The sequence below is a fragment of the Lytechinus pictus genome, chromosome 2 (assembly GCF_037042905.1).
Source record: "Lytechinus pictus isolate F3 Inbred chromosome 2, Lp3.0, whole genome shotgun sequence".
Classification (NCBI taxonomy): Eukaryota; Metazoa; Echinodermata; class Echinoidea; order Temnopleuroida; family Toxopneustidae; genus Lytechinus; species Lytechinus pictus.
In genome coordinates, this window is record NC_087246.1 from 13,311,028 (window position 1) to 13,333,148 (window position 22,121).

At 35.6% G+C, this 22,121-nt stretch overlaps 2 protein-coding genes across 2 annotated transcripts in view; one reads left to right on the forward strand and one right to left on the reverse strand.

The window, feature by feature from the left end:
• LOC129284298 (kinesin-II 95 kDa subunit-like) overlaps positions 1–6,452 on the forward strand; it is a 30,255-nt gene extending 23,803 nt beyond the window's left edge. Inside the window, exon 18 of the mRNA XM_064110049.1 lies at positions 162–6,452. Coding sequence (XP_063966119.1) covers positions 162–289 — 128 coding nt within the window. The 3' untranslated portion in view covers positions 290–6,452. The remainder of the gene's footprint in view (positions 1–161) is intronic.
• LOC129275261 (CDP-diacylglycerol--inositol 3-phosphatidyltransferase-like) lies at positions 6,448–21,440 on the reverse strand. Its single transcript, XM_064110057.1, has 6 exons — positions 21,305–21,440; positions 16,507–16,641; positions 14,827–14,980; positions 12,512–12,593; positions 11,359–11,440; positions 6,448–8,710 (listed from the first exon to the last, which is right to left on the reverse strand). The coding sequence occupies exons 1-6, from the start codon at positions 21,342–21,344 to the stop codon at positions 8,550–8,552; spliced, it is 654 nt and encodes a 217-aa protein (XP_063966127.1). The 5' UTR covers positions 21,345–21,440; the 3' UTR covers positions 6,448–8,549.
• Between the last annotated feature and the right edge of the window lie 681 nt (positions 21,441–22,121).

Sequence of the window (22,121 nt, forward strand, 5' to 3'; positions counted from 1 at the left end):
TGTCTTATGTCTTGAAGCGGCTTCTCTTCTTGTTGCTTACAGGTGTACCTACTAATTTTTTTTCCAGACATCTTTGACGGCTGACAGTACATTTGCAAAATAATCAGATAAGGATTATTAAAAATTTTTTTTAAATACTTTTTTATGTCTTTTTTTTGCAGATTCATTGAAGGACCTGAATCAGAAGTTGAGGGAAGAACTCCAAGCATTGGATGGTGAAATAGAGTACATGAAGTATGTAAATAAGAACAAACCAAATGCCCCCGCAGGGAAAGGAAAAAGGAGATAGCATCAGAGGATATTTTAGTGAGAATTGTCAAAGACTGCGCTCAATTCTTCTTCAGAGAATGTGATGTACTTATATGCTGCAAGCCATGAAGGAGAGGTCGCTTTCTTGAAGTTGGAAGTGCCCAAGCATTGCCAGGGATGTGGAAATACATGAAGAGGACATTTTAGAGACTGCATTAAGAGCTTCCCAATGATGACGTCAAAGTTTGGGCCTATCCAATGTGCTGCATACTGGGAGAAGATAATGAAAATTGTGACTTCTTATAATGCTCATGTCGGCTATTGTTCTCTAGGGGTTCTGCAATTACTACTCTGACTTATACATAGCTACCAATAAGGTGCTTTTATAGTATTTCAAGTAGTAAGTCCTGCCTGGCACCCAGTCACCTCACCTGGGTTGAGTCTGGCAAATGTCCACTAGACCATCTTTGAAAGAGATTGCATTCCAACTGAATGAATTTCAACTGTGAATATCAACAATGTGCTAGAAGAAATTCATCCATATCTGCTTTGGGGGATGTGAGAATGTAGTGTGTCTTGAATATGCATTTTCCCTCACATGATTCCAGAATTGTTGCAAAAATAGAACCACTACCATGCACTGTTGCTGAAATAAGCTTAGAGGTAACAGACCTGATATGTAAAAATGAAAGTTTGCAAATTCAGGAGAAATGAGACAAGATAATTCACTGATTATAATTACAAATGTGTGCTACACCTTCATCTTTTGCATCAAAAAGGAGCAATTCATATCATAGTCCAGAAATGAAATGATATGATTTAATTTTTTTTCATCTCAATTCTCATATTCAATAAGCATATTCTTTGGAATTGGGGATAACTAAAATTTTATAAGTTAAGCTCTAGTAGGGCTATTTTATGAAACAAGGTTCATTTTCTTGTAATAAGGGAGACATATCTCGTACTCATTTATACCAGGCCTCCACTGTGGTTGATAATATTCATGCAGATGTTTATGTCTCCTTGTTTCAAGAATGAAATGTGGAATTTGAATCTACTACGTCTGTTTTTAGACATATTATTTAAAAATAATACAGGTGCCTCAGCGGGCAAAATTGTTATGTTTTTCCTAATTTTTATCTTTAGTGGTATTACTTTAATGAATTTACAAAAAGGATTTTCCTCTTCAAATTAGGAACAATTTATATCTACATGTAAAAACTGGTGTTATAGTGAGCAAATTCGCATTTTGCTGATTTATAATTCATACATGTGCAATGCTGTATTGTTAGAAAACCGTCCAATATAGAGCAGAATTCAAGAAAGTGCTGTGTGTATTTTGTTATTGTAGGTAACTTCTGCTATATATATGTATTTTTTTGTTTCATCTGTGCATTATACACTTTTTCATCACTCTTTGATCCCTTTTCCCCTTGAAATAGTAAAACCTTGATTAGTTCCGTCCATCATTGCTCTTTGGAATGTACATCTATGTCTTTCATCCCATTCATATATATGCTACAGAATAGAGGTTTAGATACAAATCTTTTCCTGTATACGTACATGTACATGTAGCTATTTTAAATATAACTTGTTTTATATTAATTTGCATTGTATCATCTTGAGCTATAAGTAGTATAAGATAATGATTACTTAACATTACATTTTAATAATATTGCTTAATTCATTCATTTCATAATACTCAACCATTATTGTTATGCCACTCCTTTGAATAAATCTAGATATTAGAAGTAGCCCCTATGGAGAGGCAACTTCACTGGCAGCTTTAAACTCTTTAGGCTAACAAATTTGTACACTTTATGAAGTGCTGAAAATAATTGTAGACCTGTTAAATTCACTTTTTATGTGATTCAAATGAATGAGTAGGAACAATAACAAATCCACATTTTAAGAGATTTTATTTTGCAAAAATATATACTCCAATAACTTGCAAATTAATGGCGATGAGAGTATGCACTATTTTGGATAATGAAAGTTTAATTAGAACATACTGACTGGTATCTGTGCTAAATCAAATCTGTTGAAACCACAGAAATCTGTTCAACTGTAAAATTAAATTGTGTTTTGTGTAATCTGGGTCCTGTTTCATATACACTTGTTATAATAAGTGCACAATTTATATTTATAACAAGCTTACTGTTAGCCAATTGAATCAAATGATTTCAGTAGATTTCATCTGTTATTACACATTTGTTATTGTAACAAGTTTTGTGAGACAGACCCCGGGTCTGAAAATTACTTGACTTCTAAAAAAGGCAAATATTTGACACCTTTTATTAGAATGATAAGGGATAAAATACAGTAACGTGCATTTAGGAGTAGAAAAGACACCTGCTTGTGACTTTTTTAAGGGGGGGGGGGGGTAGGTTCATTATCTTACCAAAGAACACAAGAAATATATTATGATTTATACTTGTTCTTGTCTGGTTTGGATTAGAGCTTCCCCTTCCACTCAAATGTATTGCGTATTTGTTGAGGGTGTTATGTATGTGTACCCATGAAGAATTTTATTGATAAGAAAATTGAAAGAATAGATAGAATACATATAGAAAGAATATTTAAATATACACATGTATCAAGTTAAATTCTATAAGCCAGTTCGTAGTTCCATTCTGCGCATGATCAGAAGATTCTGCGCATGATCAGAGAAAGGTCGTTTGTACTAAAGTGGCATGGTGGTTTAAAATTTAATGAGATAAGCACCAACTTTGGTGTCTTGATTATTCATATATCTTTTCAATTGTGTTTTTCATTGGCATCCACAAAGAACAAAAATGCGTCCACGACTGGTATTTCACTGCAGTTTGCCAAGTACATTGTGCAACATGCTATAATATGCATTCAAAGTAGAAATGCAACAAATACCTTCATGGAGTCTTCAATAGTGTGCTATTCTAGTCACCTGGTATAATTCAATTTCTTCATCCTGCTATGTAAGGCATGCATATGTTATATCCTGCTTTGAAATCTGCCTATCATAATGAAATAAATGAAAGGTCATTTGACCAAAATTGTCCCTGATGTAACTACGAACTGGTCTATTGCGCACTGTATTGATAATAGATTCCACATAATAATGAGGATATTTTAATTTGATATCTATTGTATTATGTTATTATGAAATTAACAAAGGTTTATATAAGTTGTATATAGCAGTATCTATTGCCGAGCATTAAAAGTAATGGGATTTTGTAAAGGTTATGATCCAGAACAAGCTCACACTTTCAATTTGCTGCTACATTTATATATATGTTTTGCCATAGCCATGATAATTTTTCTGAAATATTGTATTTCCAAATTTATTGCCTGCCACCTAAAAACACAAGGAGAGCCAATGCTATCAATAATTTGAGGATAACAGAGTATTCTGAGTTACTGTTCCATTAAAAAGTGTAATATTAAAAGTAAGTGAAATAAACATGTACGTTATATTCCATCAAATACATAGTCATCTATATTGCTATCTATATGTTTTATGCACTATAGATCAATAATTGATATAGATTGATAATGCCTACATGTGGATGTGTATCATTACGATCAGTGCTAAGCGTATCTTTCATTCCATTTCATATACAGTCCGACCTCTCTTATCCGGACACGTTGGGACTAGCACCAATCCGGATAAGGGATTTATCCGGATCTGGGAGACCCAATATTAAATACACGCAGCTGCGCTGCTGGCTGCCTCCCCAGGCCAACGGCGATAGCTACACGTTATCCATTGTAGTGGGCATACAAGACAGTATTCACTGCAGTGTCAGTGCAAATTATAGGTGGTATTTTTACGGAAATGAAATCGATCGATGGCCAAAACTGTTGGATAATTTACATGCTAAAATTATTGAGGTATACATCGAAAGAAAGAGAATGACTCGATAAAACTAAGTTTTACAATTAGATCATTGTGGCGGGTATCGCAGCTTCGCAATGTCAGCCATTGTTACACTGACTGTCGGCTCAAACATGATAGATGGCACTGTCCGTATTGAGGCATTACGTTTAGCGAGACATGTGTTGTTTTTCTCTGGAAGCAAAAAGAGAAACATGATGAAATGTTTCCGCTGCGCCCTGATTTACTGGAAATTATCATGCCTAAGTTCTTTCGGTGATTTGGGTGAGATATTTTCATGAAAAATAATTTTGTTGTAGGTAGACTATATTGGAAAATATATGTAACCAAAGTGAGTCTGCATATAGAATTGAGTTTAGATTGAAATCTCATTTCCTCACGTACTAGGTTGAAGAAAAAAAAATTCGGCAAGTGTGCGTTCGGATAATAGATCCGGATAAGGGGAGGCCGGATAAGAGAGGTCGGACTGTACCTCTTATTTGTATGAGTAAATCTATCACATCAATGTAAATTATTATGCTCATTTATTTTTTTGTAACACTAATATTGAAAGAATGGCAAGGTCATAGCAGATATCTTCATTCACAATTACATACGAAACATTGCTACACAAAAGTTTTATAAGTAGGTGTTACTTCAGATACTGCAAATATAAAACAGGTTGAATTATATAGCATAAGTTGTGAAAAGTTAAGTTGATCTTTAGCTATTTTGACTTTTACCACTAATGTCAACATTGTCTCACACTACTATGGCTAAAAGTTTTGGACCACCAATTTGGTCAAATTTTCATCCAGTTTAAAGGTCAAGTCCACCTCAATGAAGATTTGAATCAATAGAGACAATCAAATGAGTAAGCACTAAAAATTTCTCTGAAACCCATTTTGAAATAGGATAGATATGTCCGTGACGTTTAAACATTCTATTTGCACAAGACGGTGATATGCTCATCATGGGGTGTATGTGAACGAGGGAACCGATTTCTAATGTACTTTATTACATGCAATATCAAACATATAAATTCTTTCCTCCAATGATAAATTTGGAGGATTTCTGCATGAACTATTTAAAATCATCAGAAGTTATCATTTGGTTGAGATCCACTATATTTCCTGTTATAAAATACAAAGGAACTGTGTGTGTGACATTATTGGCCCCACATTTGGATACTGAGTGGGATGTTCATATCACAAATTTGAGAAAATACCCAGTAAGCAAAATTTAAAATGTGTTAACCTATTTTTAACGATTTGAGTAGACTTTAAGTGCTATTTCCATGTGATTTTCCACTACCTATTCAAATCAACTTGCTGTTTGTTTGGACTTGGTCTGTGAAAATTGTAACTGTATTCTCTATGTACTGAAATGCCAAATTAAATGATGTAAAAAAGGTTGATTATTTATTGGAATTGTCCCACATGCATTCAACTAAGTGGAACTTGGAGTCTCCAAAGCAGTTATGTGTATATATCTGAATGAATTTTTAAAAATTATTCAATAAAATTTCAATAGCCAGTCTTCCGGAGGAGAATGAGAAATGGCAGTCTTTTGTCCCAATTCAGCCATAACCCGAGAATTTAAATGTGATAGACTATTTTTGTATAAAAAAAAGAAGCTAATTTTGCTGATGCTTATAACACGTACCACTTAATATCCAATATGGAAAAGGCTGAATACATTTCACATATCACTCTAGTTTATGTAGGTAGGCTCTTGATGTCGGTGCCTATTCATTGATTGCATATTATGGGTAATGCAATCAATACAAATAAATAAGCACTAATACTATTATGTCTATTATTCAGGTAGTTGCTGTTTTTGCTTTGTCTGAATTATGTTATGTTTGGGTTTTTGTGCAGTTCTTCTGATTTGTCAAGTTTCCATTAAAATCTCATTGTTTTTTAACTATATAAATTTTCATTCATCTTAATTTTTGAAAGCAAGCTAGATAGCTCTTTGTGCAATTTGAACCAAATGAGCTTTACTAAACAAAATATGAATACCATAGTTTGTTTATAGGTAACAAATATAGTACATCTATTAAAATTTGTATATTTTTATCATAATTTGAGTCATTCCTATCATTTTTGTACATGTACTTCTGTGATGAATATTTACATGTACATCATGTATGTGCAGTGTTGAAATATACCAATAACAATGTAAAATATGTACATACAGAGTGAAACAAGATATTTATATATTTATATTTTGAATTTGTTGGAGAAACAAATGCAAGTGTGTATAGTTTGACATGTACGTGTAATGTAGATAGGAATATTTTCTCAGAACACTAAATAAATGGCTTGCCAAAGGAAAAAAAATACATTTGAATTGTAGTAATTTATTTGATATTTCTCACAAAATATGCCACCAAACTCTCTAGATATAATTGCACAACTTCACAAAAACAAATTCTATAGATCTCTTGTAGAGGAAATGTGTATTGAATGATGTGGTCACATAAATAAAGAGCCCTGCTCTTTTCTATTAAATGAGCTTAAAATTCATGAAGTATATGGTGGAAAGGGCTTAATCTCAATCAAATTAAATGTGCATATGAAATATTTAGTGACATAAATATAAGCAATACATAAATAATCATATCAATGAATATGCAAAAATTTTGTTTTCACAAAAATGTTCTGTTAAGTTAGTGAGGGCAAATCTTGATTTTGAATCTGGTGTGAATTTCACCAGGATGACTATTATTTTATGATGATATTACAAATACTATAAGAAAATTAAAGAAAAACTTCACATTCATGATATTCTAATTCACATTATAATTTTTTATAATAATGATCAAATAAAGTGATCTGTGTATTACACAGAGTTGAAGAATACTGAAGGGTATTGTAACATGAAAGATAAAAAATAAATGGTTCATTCCAGGAAACATACTTAACCTGTACCTCAGATCATAAAACCTGTAATAACTAAAAAATTAATATGCATGTGGCGACAATTAGCATCCCACACTTGTGGTATTTCAATAAATTTAATGTACATTAACATGAAGGCGCAAATTTACTTTTCTTCAAAAGTACTGTTTGTTTGCAATTACTTTCTGAAATGCATGATTAAGAAATCTAATTATTTAACATTTATCAGCACTTCAGAATGAACTCCATACTTGATACAAAGAAAGATCCAAATTGAATTCACAGTCACAATACTAACATCTTAAAATTTTCAAATCATACGAGTTGGTAAAATTAATTTACAAATTATGAAGTGAATAAAATGATAATCATAAACAAATACTATTTAACAGTGTATTTGTTTATCGTGATTTATGCAATGATATCAAGGTGACTATATCAAATGAAAACAGGAAATTAATAAAACAGCATCTTCAAATACTCATTCCTTTTTGGCAAGATTCTAATTTGCCAACGGTACCAATGTTTAACATTAATGATATCCATATATATTATTACCACTGAACATTGTGACTACATGACATACATAACTGCAGTAATAATGAAAAAAAAAAAACAATAAGTTAATCCCATTTTGTTCTGTAAATATTAGTACAGTACCTTTAAATACTACAAAAGTAAGATAAATTATTGTATGGTTGATACCTTCCCATTCTGAAAGGTTATATGATATTCATCAAGCAAATCATATGAAACAAGGAAATTTCATAATATTGATACCAGAGAGATGAACTAGAAAGGTCAAACTAAGTTTGGAAAACAACATAATATATCATGATCAAAACAACATCACACAGCAAACATTGCAGTATTTCCTTAATACTAAATCAATTTAAGGAAATACTGCAATGTCTAGTGTCTCTATAAAGCTAGACAAGGATGTGCTGGCGAAAATAATTTACAATTTTTTTATTCCTGTCTACACAATTACATCCTGCATTATATGGCTTTATATCTGAGTAAGACAAAGTTGTTGATAATTCTATTCCATACAGAAAATACGATTTTCTTCATTGACCCAAATGGGAATGTATCTGTATTCATTTCAACATAATGAACTTATATACGTACAAACGTACATGTATATACCTCGCTATGATGGATAGGTGTGGCCTTCAAAGTAACTCAATGAAACTAATGAAAATCTCAGATATAATTTTAAATATATTTGGTTAATAGGCATGTTTTGCTCAGCCTCTGATGAATGGTGACAGAAATAAAGGAAAAGATGAAAAAAAAACACCAGCAAAAGTTCCTTTCTATTCATTCAAGAGATATTGTGTCGGCTGTCCTCTTTTTGTGCATCAACCCACTTGGAGTATGCAAAAATCCACATCAGACCCATCCTCCATTTAACACCCCACCCCCCCCCCCCCCCAGGAAACCCTAAGTTAGTGCATAAACAGGGAACAGAATTTGCACTTAATGTTTTTTGTGACAACTGCTTTGACCATCATTGATATACAGGTATGTTAAAATATTTACTGGCTTTTTGATTGAGCTGCAGCCTCCCTCTCTGCAACATCAATGGTAGCCATGTTCCTAGATGCAACGACCAGATGCACACCACTGATCATGGCTTTTACAATCGCAATGGGAGTTGATATATAGAATATCATACGGAAGAGACCCATAGACATCACTGGGGGTGACAAATATAAAGGGAGAGAAAGAGAAAGAGGGAAGAAAAAAAGATGTAAAAAATAATTAGTTATGAAAAAATCAAAATTGTTTTCAGTAACTGACACAATTTAAAGAATTTATGAATTCCACCGGGGAAATAACCAATCTTTTGTACATCTAGGCCCCGTCTTACAAAGAGTTGCGATTGATTCCATAAACCTCAACTACAGTGTATATGGAAAACCATCAATGTCATAATTCTTGTCTACAGGAAATTTGCACAATGCCCTCTTTAAACAAAGAGAAACACACTGAATCTTCAAGAAAACGATGGATGTATGAATAGACATCCTAACTAGAAAATATTTTGAACAAACATGCAATTCTAAATGTTGATGTTACTGGCTTTCCATAGTTGTGGTTGATTGGATCAATTGCAACTCTTTGTAAGACGGGATCCAGATGCGCATTTCCCTCCATTCTCATCAAGCCAAGATGATTTGGGAGCATTACAAATTTTGAACCAGAAAACAGAGACAAGGCAAGAAGGGAGTAGGATATACATATTTTATTCAACTACCACTTTTTTTTTCAAATGTTATTAGGGCGAATATATATGTAAAAAAAGCTACACCACAGAAGATTGTTCTAAATACTGTATTAAGGTGTAGTTATCAATTAAAAATCTCACATAAGATATAAATTCAAGTCCAACTAATTAAACTTTCCCAAGCACTAAAATAGTTTAACAATTTCTTCAATATCAATATCAAATTCATATGAATGAAACTTAATATTGCCTTTAAATAAGTCATATATCAAATACAATAGCTAGTTAATATGGGATGTGATAGCATAAAATATTGGTTCAACCAGAAAAAGAAATGTTTTTTTCCAATACTGCAAAAATTACCATATGACCAACATCAATACAACAGGATTATAATTGGTAATAAATCATTATTTTGATGAACTGGCAATTTACACTGACATTCAGGATACTGTATCATTCATGCCTTCACAGTTCTATGTAAGAATGACACTGTTCTTATTAGAACCACAAATATTATTCCAAGCTTTTTTTGGTTTCTTTTTTATTCCCTCTTTTCAAATGTCATTCAACATTATCATCATTACTGTATTGCATTGCATTGTAATATATTGTATTTGTACATTGAAAAATTCTGCATTTTTTATTTTTTTATTTACCGTAAGTAGCGGACTATAAACCGCACCCGTGGATTAACCGCACCCCCAACTTTGGACTAAAAAAACAATTCTTCTCACATATTTGAGGTACTAAGAAACAAAAACTAAGTTAAATATTTCAAAGTATCAAAAGAGATTACCGGTAAACGGAAATCTGCTGTTCTTGATCAATTCATCTACAAATTATAGCAAGAAAGAAAGGTTCCGACATTATTGGCCACTTACACACTCACCTCACACTGTACACACACAAAGTACGATACGGTACCGGTACATCACATCATGATATCAAATTATGCTACAGCTACCGTGTCTTTCCCAGCGTAGGAGAGGAAGAAACATTCACATTTCCCGCATCACAACCTCACTATCACTTTCAGAATTTGTCTAGCTTTTGATATATAAGCATGAATTTTGGATACGGGATTACAGGAAGGTTCAAGAAACAAAGAAATTGGCTTTTTTTTTCCAGTTGTTTTTTACGGCTTCGTGCCGTCTCTCGTACGTGTGTGGTGGTATCTTATGAAAAGCAAACAAGAAAGAAAAAATAAGCTGGCGCACGCGGGCAGCGTAAAATTTCGTAACGGGACTAGACTTTGGGGGAGGGCCTAGGGAGGGGGTAAAATGAATAGTGCCAGCTTAAGTCGCACTATAACCACACGCATGCAAGCTCTCACTCTCGCTCGGCTAGTGACAAAATACCGAGTATGCTTGGCATCTGTTTGAACTTAGCCAGGGAACTTCGCTGCTTTGAATCAATGACTTAAGAATAAAGTTGGAATTAGTGTCATGAAGGTAGGTGCGTTTGTTAATCAAACTTTTATGGACAATATTTGATTAAGATCGTAATAATCGCTTGCCATTACCCTCGGCTCATACCCTCTAAATGACATTGCCCTAGGCGGCTACGCCCGGCCACTCGATGTGTTGTGAACTGGCAGACGTCTACGGTACATGTTTGGAAGGGGTTACGACGGGCTGCTAATTATTATTTTGAGTCTTTCTCAGTTTCTCTAGCCTTGTCATCGTAACAGACATCAAATATCATGTTAGCTATAGATATAAAATAAACCAAAACCGATTTCCCTGTGAATAACCTTTGTTCAGGGGGAAATGGACTTGGTTTTTTTTCAGGCTGACTCAGACCTATCACCGTGGATAAACCGCACCCCCGACTTTTGCTTCTATCCCGCCGAGAAAAAGGTGCGGTAAATAGACCGTTACTTACCGTATTTATTTATTTTTTTTGGGGGGGGAGGGGAGGGGAGTGTTGGTTGTTTAGTCTTTAGTTTCCTTTTCGGCAATCCCTACATTTATTTAATAATTAATTTTATTTCAATTTTCATCTTAGGCCAAATAAATGTGGATCAAATCGAAATTGAAAAGACATCTAAACACCATACCATGTACAAGTACATACATATAGATGTATTTTAATAATGACGTATGTATACATACCAGTAGGTCCTTCTGTGAAGTACAAGAGGTACATCATGGAATAGAAGAGCTCATTACCTGAGCACATGACAAATAGTACTGGCTGGAAATAAAACAAGGGAAATAAAAATCATAATCATAACAATACTTTAGAGCAGAGCAGAAATGGTTTCACAAAAAAAACACATTGCTGTCAACCATTCAGGATCAAAGGCAGAATAGAGTTTGGAGAAAGATTTAGAATATCATAAATATTCTTTCATAATATAACATAACTTTTGTTTGAACATTAAAATCATACAAATGTATAGTGACCATTCTAAAACATTCATCAATTGATTTCATTGTGACAATCTAAATTTCAATCGATAAATATTAAATGCTAAATATCTTTATAATAATAATAATATAGGGTATTTATATTGCGCACATATCCACCTTGTTAGGTGCTCAAGGCGCTCCTTTAAAATATGTTTTATTAGCACTTATCCAGTACTATATCAATTTTGATAACGTACACTAGAATATTAGCAGGCATGATATTCCCATCCGAAAAAAAATCTGAAAAATAGCCAAGGGTCGCTAAGTCACCGCCGAATTCTGAGGCACCCCGTTAGGAGTTACAAGCTTTTCCATAGTAAAGAAATCAAAAGTGATTTTTCAAGGTGAGTCTGCATGATAGTTTTATCATTTGACTTTAAGAAGCTGTAAAAACAGCCTGAGAATGTTCTAGGGCAAAGGATTTCATGTTGAAAAAAAATCTGAAAAAAATTATTTAAAAAAAAATCAGAATTCCGGTTTTAATCAGGAGAATATCATGCCTGAATTAGGACTGATGCCTATAACAGGTTCACTGATGAACCTGACAATATAGACTAATGCCTCATCAAAGGAAAACAACACAATGCCTTAGAATTGAAAAATCATCACCAAATTATGAGGCCACCAAGGGGCAGACAGGATTTACCATGAACATGAAATAAAGGAGCAAGCAAACAAACAAAAAAAAGGAAAAAAAGGGGTTATCATATTCCCTGGGGAATAATTTTCCACTTCAAAACAATTTTGAAAAGCATTTTTTTTTTGGGGGGGGGGGGTAGCAGCGGGCTTGTGTGCTCGAGGCCAACTGAATAATAAGAGTACTGATCAATAAATCTTAAAACTACAATCTTACCCTTGATGTATAATAGATGGATAGGATAGGGTTCTCAGATGGATCAATCAACTTATGACTTGTTTTACCTCCCATCAAAGAACTGTAGAAAGGTAAGAATTCTTAAGAGATCAAAATTAGATACATGCATGAAAATGCATTGGAAAACCAAAGAGTACATATGGGCTATTCCACGGTTACTCACATTACATTTGGAGACACCTTGACTCATACTTGGAGCTGTAACTCCATTATTATTGATAGGAACTAAACATCTCCTTATCACAACAAAGTACACAGTCTGACTATCCTTTGTATAAAAACAAAACTTGGGAAATTTCATTATGCTCCTGGCAAATCTTTGGAATGTGTCGGTTACTCACGTTACATGATTTGGACATGCATAAAATGAAAAGTCGACATAAGTGAAAAGTCTCCTCATACAAGGCTTTTATGAAAGTTGATTATATCCATTTCAAAGAAGTATATTAGGGAGACAAACTTTGTACATAATTAAAAAAATAAAGAACACATGGTTTTTACTTGGGGTGCAGATAATATGGTTACTCACGTTACGGTTACTCACGTTACATTTTGTCCATGTATAGTTAACAACACAAATGTCATTAAAAATTCAATGTGTGTAAAATTCATTGCTAGGAACATCAAAAAGAGAGATTTTATACAAAAAATTGGAACAATTGGAGCTTTATTATGAAGTAAGAGGGAAAAGTATGATTCTGCTTACTAATTATGCATAAATTAGCATAATTGCTTAATACCAATTTGAATGAAATAAATTACTGTATAGTATTGTAGATTATGTCCAAGACAACCTGCGTGCAAATTTTCGGCGTGATCGTGCAGCCAATGGCCGAGATCTCAAGGGGGGCCTGGGAGGCCCCACCCACCCCCCCCCCCCCCCCCGGGCCATATTAACTCCCAAAATACCCCAGCCTAGATAGGGTTACAGGTAAGGACATTCAATGTGTTGTTCGAACACTCTTTAAAGTTTGGTTAATCGAAACCAAGTCTTACTAATGCACTCTCGCATTGTGAATACTTCTACTAATATTCAATTTTTTGTGTGATTGTATGACCACTGATATTTTGATGAACAAAGAGTCACATCAAAGAGGTGTACCCTCATTTTGCTTTTAATTAATCAAAAATAACTTCACAACTCACCATGAGACTTAAAACTTGACATCCCACAGAAAATGTTACCTAACTGCATCATTTTTACTGGTTACTCACATTACATGATGGTTACTCACGTTACAAAGTTACTCACGTTACAGTTTTTCTTCATCATTTTTATAAAAAATTGTACTTTTTCATGATTTTGATAGTCATCACTGTGTCAAAGATTGTTTGAAAGAAGAGAATTTTAAATCCCACCAATTAACTGTGAAGAATTTTTCTCTCAGAAAACAAAGTCATTTTTTTCGGTTACTCACGTTACATCACCTGACCAGGTTGCAATATTCATTTTTGAATGAGTACTACAAATTTACTTGAAAAGCTGTTGTGTATTTTAGGTAATTTGACTCTTCTAAACTTCAGAAATATATAAAGTGGTATGTTGTTGCAATAACAAAATGGTAATAAGGCATATTTCATTTTTCACTATTTTTCTTGTATTTTGGTACAGAATGGAAGACACAACTTTTGACCATTTTTTTCCAAAGTATAGATATGAAAATAAACTTTTTATTTTTTGTTCCTGAAACTATCATGTATGAAGGACTTAAAGTATTAAAAAATTCAAGAAAATATTGAATTTGAATTTTTAAGCTCATGTCCACCAACCTGTGGAATTGCCCATATGCTGCTGTATATTGAACGGGCTGCTAATTAATAAAAATATAGGATTTGCATAGCGCACGTATCCACCTTGTTAGGTGCTCCAATATTACCCCAGTGAAGCTAGTCTACCGATTCCAGTGCTCACAGCTTTTTGCGAAATTACTTCCTGCCGGTACCCATTAAATACCTCACTTGGGTTGAGTGCAGCACAATGTGGGTAAATTTTTTGCTGAAGGAAAACACGCCATGGCTAGCAATTGAAACTACATTCCTCAGATTGAAAGACAAGAGTCTTAACCACTAGACCACAATGCCCCCACAATTGATCAGTTCTCAGTACTTTGCTGGTCAACGCTGACTTGTGCAGGCTTACATATGCTAACTCCATTTTATCTCTTTTCATTCTCTCACTTTGAAATTCCCTCTTTAACTGATTTGCTCATGACTCTAGAGACTGTAAAAACAAAAAATGCCCAAATTAGTTTTTACTCAGTGTCCTAAGAGTAGATTGATGAAAGCCATCTTACCTATGGAGATGCAGCCAATGGCTTGCTATGTCCAGTGCAGCACTCAATTGCAGGAGGACCATGTACTCAGGATACAGCACACATAAAGCCATGGTCAAGCACAGAGTAGCACATCGATCAGTCAACTGGTCCAGCATAGCACCAAATTTGGTCCCTAAACCAAAAAGAAGAATGGATCGAAATATAAACCTACTGCATACATCGCTCACAAATGTAGGATTATTAAGTCTTCGACAATATTGGTCTCCAAATTTGAAATATACAGGTACATTTATTAATTTGTTTCTAGGTTTTACAAATATAGAACACTGAAGATATTCCAAGTTTGTAGAATTCAATCCTACTTTCTTTTAATGCATAAAGGGAGTGTCAAGGGTGTATGAATACCATTTCCATACAATTTAAAATGAGAGGGGGTATTGCAAGGTTTCTAGCAAAACTTTATTTCACAATACTAAAAAGGGTAGGCCCCAAATTGTTTTTTTCCAAGAAATAGGCTCTACTTTCACGTGCATGTTCAAAGATTGCTCTCAACGGCAACAATTCTATAGACCTTCAAACGAGAGCTACATCGGTAACAAAAAGTAGATGGTTTTTGGCAAGCATAGGGTCCATAAAAAGAATCTAAAAAGGAAACCATCCATCAGTGTTCTCTAATTAGCAGAGAACAAAAATCCCATTCATATTGAATTCTGAGAACGTTGTCCAATCCAAGTTCTTCTTTTGATACAATTTCCATATCTCCCTTGTACATTTTCTTACACACTCCTTCAGGAAATGGCTTTTATTTCCTTTTTTTTTAAAGCAAAATAATCCATATTTTGGGATTAGTAATTAGAGGGATGGGAGGCGAACTTTAGAATAATTTTGTTTCATGTAAAGGTTTAAATTAGGAAGGCATCTCTTCTGAATCAAACACATGCCATTATACATGTAGGTTTTGCCTCATGTAAACAATGCCTGGAAAATCATTTTCCTGCCAGCCGATGATAACCTTGTAAAATATTATAACCATACCTATGTTTTGACAAAAAAAAAAGATAATGGAAATCTGACTTTTCTTTGTGAAATGCTAAAACCTACAATTGTTTTAGGAACCACTAGAAAGCAGTTGTGCAATGTCAATGGACTGGTCACTCGGCCAGACAATTAAAAAATTGTATGGTTTATGCAACTGTTTTCATGACAAAGTCAATATGCCAGTGTAACCATCAGCAAATTTTTCCTTGCTGTTCCTAAAAACACCTTACAATTACATGTAAGTCTAGCATTTTGCAAAGAAAGTCAGATTTTGATAATCACTTATTGTCAAAATATTTGGAGTGGCCATTATTTTTTTTTCACATGGTTGGTAGCATGGGTTGAAATGCATGAAATCAAACAATGCAAGTTGGGCGGGGAGAGGGTGAGACAATAATTAATCCCCCTGAACGATAGGTTTGCAGCCTGACTTTATGCAAGTGGTTGATAGTACTGTACCATCAGCTGACTGGGAACTGGTTTTCCAGACCTTGTTTACAAGAAGTTATTCCTTACGGTGTGCAAATGACATGAATAATTGCTAGAAGTTTTGGAAAGTAAACTCAGGCTAGCAAATGATTTTTAACCTTCAAACAGCTCTGGCTGGTTTAACCCATTAGCAGGAAACCTTACCTCTACCCACCCAGATCCCTCACTCACCTTGTTTGAATTTACGAGCATAGTGTCCATCAAATGCATCCAAGAAGGAGCCTAGGAGGTATAGGAGTGTAGCCAGTTGGTAGCAACTTCTCATGAAGAACAGAGACAAGATGGTGAACAGAATCCGAAAATACCCTAAGTAAAAATAAAAATGAAATCGTTGCTGGGAACTAGTTTGATACAAATTTGACAATAAAGAATAACAAGTAGAAAGAGGAAGTGAAATAATTCAGATATTTTGAAAATAATCTGATATCAGATATCTATAAATAGTATAGTAACATCAAAGAATTTCATTTCCTGAGAAAACTAGCTCTATAAATTTTAGAATAAACAAATGCATCAAATAATAACACTGGCACTTTGCTGCTAGCCTGAATTCAAGTTGTTAAAAATAAAAACATAAACAATAGGGGGTCTCCAGAACTAATTTTTCATGTTTTTCACAGGATTTGTGTCACCGTTAAAGACAAATGCCAGTGGTGGTAACGATCTCAAAATGAGATTGCACCAGCCAATCACGCTCATGTTACCATGATAAACTGAAAATGGTAGTACAGACATGATTGGCTGCGATTGATAGGAACATAAAGAAAAAAGATCGATGGAACCAACCAGAGACCGGCTCTTTCGAATAAGTTGTTTAATTTACATCTCATATTTGAAGAAACTGGTATTAGTAAGCCGATTGTTTTGTTAAAATATTCATAATCATATGCTTTTTCTCTGTCAAAAAGGGAATTAAGGAATAGAAGAGGGTGCGGTAGCGCACCCTTTTCTCCAAAAACGATCTAGATTCTACCGTTAGTTAAAAATTGCCAGTCAGCCCCGGGAGGGCCACTTCCATTGAGGAGTGTATACCATGCGCGACCATGGGGTCTCGAAAAGCACCCTAAACACGTATTTTCCACATTCTGAAAATGCACCCCTTAACAAGTATTGATGTGTGAAACCCTACCCCTAACAAGTATTGGAAACAAAACAATACTCTTGGCAAGTATTCCCTAAATTGACCCCCTAAACAAGTACAACAATATTTTTATTGTTATGTGCACTGTCGTGGGTTTTACCTGATTGGGTTTAGTACAGTCCCTGCACCTCCCACATCTCGCACAAAATCATACTTTAAACACGTAGTGTTGACTCTTGGGGCAAAAAATACATACTTTATAAAACATTTTAGTCTAATTTTTTACACCCTCGCAAATTTGACCCTAAACACGTAGCTTTCCTAGCGAAAATAGTCTTTTTGACACCCTTAGTACGTTACGTATGTAACAAGCCCTATCTTGAAAAAGGCATCCTTTTTACGTGTTTTTTTGGTCGCGCATGGTATCCAGTCGCCAATGTAAGTGGCCCCCCCGGGCAGTCAGCAGCCTAGACCAAAAGCTTCAGTCTCTGTATTTTGGTTGTTCCGCTGAACTACGTTGGCTCCACTCACCATACATAGACTGAAGGGGATGGGGCCCCGTACCTACAGCCAACGTATAGTGAACTAGCGTTTTATAGATCGCGATTTAAAACTGTTTTTTAAGCAAAATTGAAAGTTTCATGGTTTCCATTATCAGGGAAATATGAATAAATTAAGTAATTGCATACCTTGGGCCGGAGTTATTGAAAAAAATCCTCTGGATGATTGAGAAATCTGTCATCTAAGACATTTTCACCTGACCTGACGGTTTTTCTTGCAAGTTGCCATCTTGAATGACGTCATTATCGTTATTAACTTAATGTCTCGAATCGATATATCGCGATTATAACTAGTACTAGTACTAGTATAACTAGTATCGTTTATCTTCGGTTTCGTTCGCATATGGAGCAGATCGTATAATATCGAAAGCAATATCGATATCACATTCGTGATTGTTGACGTTCGTTTGTAAATATTTTATAGTTTGGCTGCCATTTTGACCATTTTTATCGTGTTCAACCCAATTAAACATCGGTAAAGTATATTTTTCATGCCTTTTTCATCTATATCGTTTAAAGTATTTAACATTTAAATATCAAGGTTTAAAAGTTTGTTGTTTATACATCCTTAGATTGTAAATTCGATGTGTAAAATTACATCAAACTTTGGACTGTGAATTGACAAAAGGGAGGGAATGAGAACACATGCGAGCCCACACGTACACCCTACCGTCGGTAAATGGGGATTACAGTAAAATGTCAGAAATTGTTGAATAAATCCCCAGAAACGACGGTTATTCCTGTCTATCAGCAGCCTAGCTCCACCATTATGAGCCCTATGGCCGACATCTGTGTGTGTAGGAGTACCAAAAAATCTGAAAATGTTTTTTAAAAAAACCTCTGAAACAGCAGATAGATCTAGATCTATATCACTCTGAGTCTAGAAGTTAAACTTTATTTTCTAAATTGGTGATGCTCGGGAAAGGAAATGTTTTAGGAAAGAGTTCCATATGCACCCCCCACCAAAAATAACAAGATTGTTGAGACTTCCGGTTCGTTCACTTCAGATTTTTCTATCATTTCTTTACTGTTGCTTACCTTAGTTGGGACTTGAACTCACCTCATTTATCTGCAGTCAAGACCTTTCCGCTGTGCTAGCGCGCAAGAAGCGCCGATACCGGAAGGGGTATTTTAACGAGTTCGACTAGTCTTGACTCAGACCCTTTACTGACTAAATAAACCGATGTCTATGGACATTTACACGCACTAGATCCTGCTCGAAATTTGACGGAATAAAGCCATATTTTGGTATGTATTTCCAATCCCCCATCATATATATTCGTAGGGCTATTAGTATAGCCTAGACCCTAGACTAGTATAGATAGTAATAGTCTAGGCCTAGTCATTATTCTGAACCTTCTCCATATTTTTATTTTCAATTTTAGTGGGGGTGCATATGGAACTCTTAGTCTTACCATGTTGGAGGTTAAAAATACGGGTAGGCCTAGGCCTATTGCAACGTCATGTCTAAGTGAGAAAAGTGGAAACACCACAATTTAACACAGCAAGGTCAGGGCAGCTGGCTGCTGGGCAGCTGCTGCAGCGGGAGGGCGCGGCGCACAGCCACTGGCACGGATACAGGCTAGCGGCTGAATAATTGTTAGACCCTCCATGGACCTAACCCAGAGTTGCGCGGGCGGGAGCCCAGAAGCTTACCGTGTATTTTACCATTGTCACCGGACTAGGGTGATTTATGGTCTAAATATTTCTCCAAATGAATTGTGAAAACAGAAAGTATACAATTACCACGATTATATGGATGAAGGTCTAACGAGTGGCAGATTCCTGACATCTGGGCACAGTCTGCAACCTCAAAAAAACGAAAAGTTCTCTCCTTCTACCCCGTCTCGATCGGCCATTTTTGTTAAAAATCGTAACAAAATGGCCGATCGAGACTGGGTAGAAGGAGAGAACTTTTCGTTTTTTTTGAGGTTCCAGACTGTGCCCAGATGTCAGGAATCTGCCACTCGTTAGACCTTCATCCATATAATCGTGGTAATTGTATACTTTCCGTTTTCACAATTCATTTGGAGAAATATTTAGACCATAAATCACCCTAGTCCGGTGACAATGGTAAAATACACGGTAAGCTTCTGGGCTCCCGCCCGCTGCGCGGGCGGGAGCTCTCTGGGTTACCATGGACCTAGACAGCTGGCAGCCGTCTGTTTCGAGGAGTTTTTTAACATTTTTTTTTTTTAATTCTCCTCGTACACAGACGGCTCGCTAGCGTGCAGCCACCATTAGGGGACTTGCAATGCAAAATCCCCCCGTCGGGGCTCTTCAATTTTTGTCTTTAATGAATAAAAATTTTGAAAATTAACGCGACCAAAATGCAAATTAATATTCCCTCTTGGCATTAATTGCCCAAAAACGGAGAAAAATCAAGTTAAAAGGAACAAAAACAGTGACTTACCTCGGCTGTCGCGCAAATTCACTTCCCCGTTTTATCCGATCTTAAGTACATAAACATATGGCCATTGAGTCCCCTGTACAGATCGCGCTAGAACTTCGGTCTCTGTATTTGGTGAGTGAAGCCAACGGAGTTCAGCTGAACAACCAACATAACAGAGACCGAAGCTTTTGGTCTACCATGGACCATGCCCTCGACTCTGAAGTCTGAGTCGAGTCTAACCCAGAGAGCTCCAGCCCGCGTAGCGGGCTGGAGCCCAGACGCGCAGTGTACAAACGGGCATTCAGGTGAGAGTACCGTGAAGTTTGGTCAATATCATTTACATAATACATAATTTAAACAGAAATTAAGCACTTACCACGATTGTATGGATGATAGTCTAACGAGTGGCAGTTTCCTGACATCGAGGCACAGACTGGAACCTCAAAAAACGATCAGTTCTGTCGCGGTGTCTCTCCCTCTTTCAAAATTCAAAACAAAATGGCCGATCGAGACCGAGGCTAGTATAGCACTAGCGCATATAGACTTTGTCAAATTCGCGCATGCGCCTTACACCCTCTCGAACGGCCATTTTGCTATGAATTTTGAAAGAAGGAGAGCCACCGCGACAGAACTGATCGTTTTTTGAGGTTCCAGTCTGTGCCTCGATGTCAGGAAACTGCCACTCGTTAGACTATCATCCATACAATCGTGGTAAGTGCTTAATTTCTGTTTAAATTATGTATTATGTAAATGATATTGACCAAACTTCACGGTACTCTCACCTGAATGCCCGTTTGTACACTGCGCGTCTGGGCTCCAGCCCGCTACGCGGGCTGGAGCTCTCTGTGTTAAGTCGAGTCGTAAGTTGGAGATGGAAATGCTAAGAAAACAGATAAACTAATATGAATTCCTACATGCTCCGAAAATGAAACTCACCAATTATGTTAGGTACAAAAAGGAAAATGTTCTCAGCCATCCTTATTTGATTTAAACAATAAGATCGAGAAAAGAAGGCAGATTGGTTCCAATTCCAGCTCGCCGTTTGTTATTTACAATGGCCGCCTTCTGACACGAGATGGAGCTCGTAAAAAAAAAGTTTTGAGAATGCGGAGAATAATGCAATATACGGTAAATGACAATGTCAGTGAAAATGACAATTTGTTTGAAGACCCGCTCCTCCTAGCATGCCTGGGGGCATGGAAGAATTCCAACAAGTTGTAAAAGCAATGGCAAAGGTTGGCATAAGAAAATACAAACAAAAGGGGGGAATAAACATGATCATACATTAACTATGGGTGTCGATCGGTTGGGAATGACTGACACAGATTACCGGTAGTTTTTTTTTTGGGGGGGGGGAGGGGGGGGGGAGCGGGTCATCAGTGGCGTAATAATATAAAATATTTAAGAGGCTAAACATAGCATAAAAGGCACATTTGATTGTAAAAAACTGCGATAGAGCGAAGCAAGCGAGCAAAAATTTTGACCTCTGACGACAATCTACATTTGTGATTTTGACAAGATATTTAAAAAAAAAATCGTATTTCACCCTGTTTCTTTTTCTCCTTCCTCGTTTTGAAACATTGAGGTCTATGGCCCCTATCCCTATTTGTGTGCAAGAGAGAAAGAGAGAGAGAGAGAGAGAGGGGGGGGGGGGTTAAAGTATTTTATGATGACGGTAGTACGTTTTAAGTATAGGGGGCCTACGTTAGGCCAAGATAGCTTTATGCTTTATTTCTACAAAAGACTATGAATA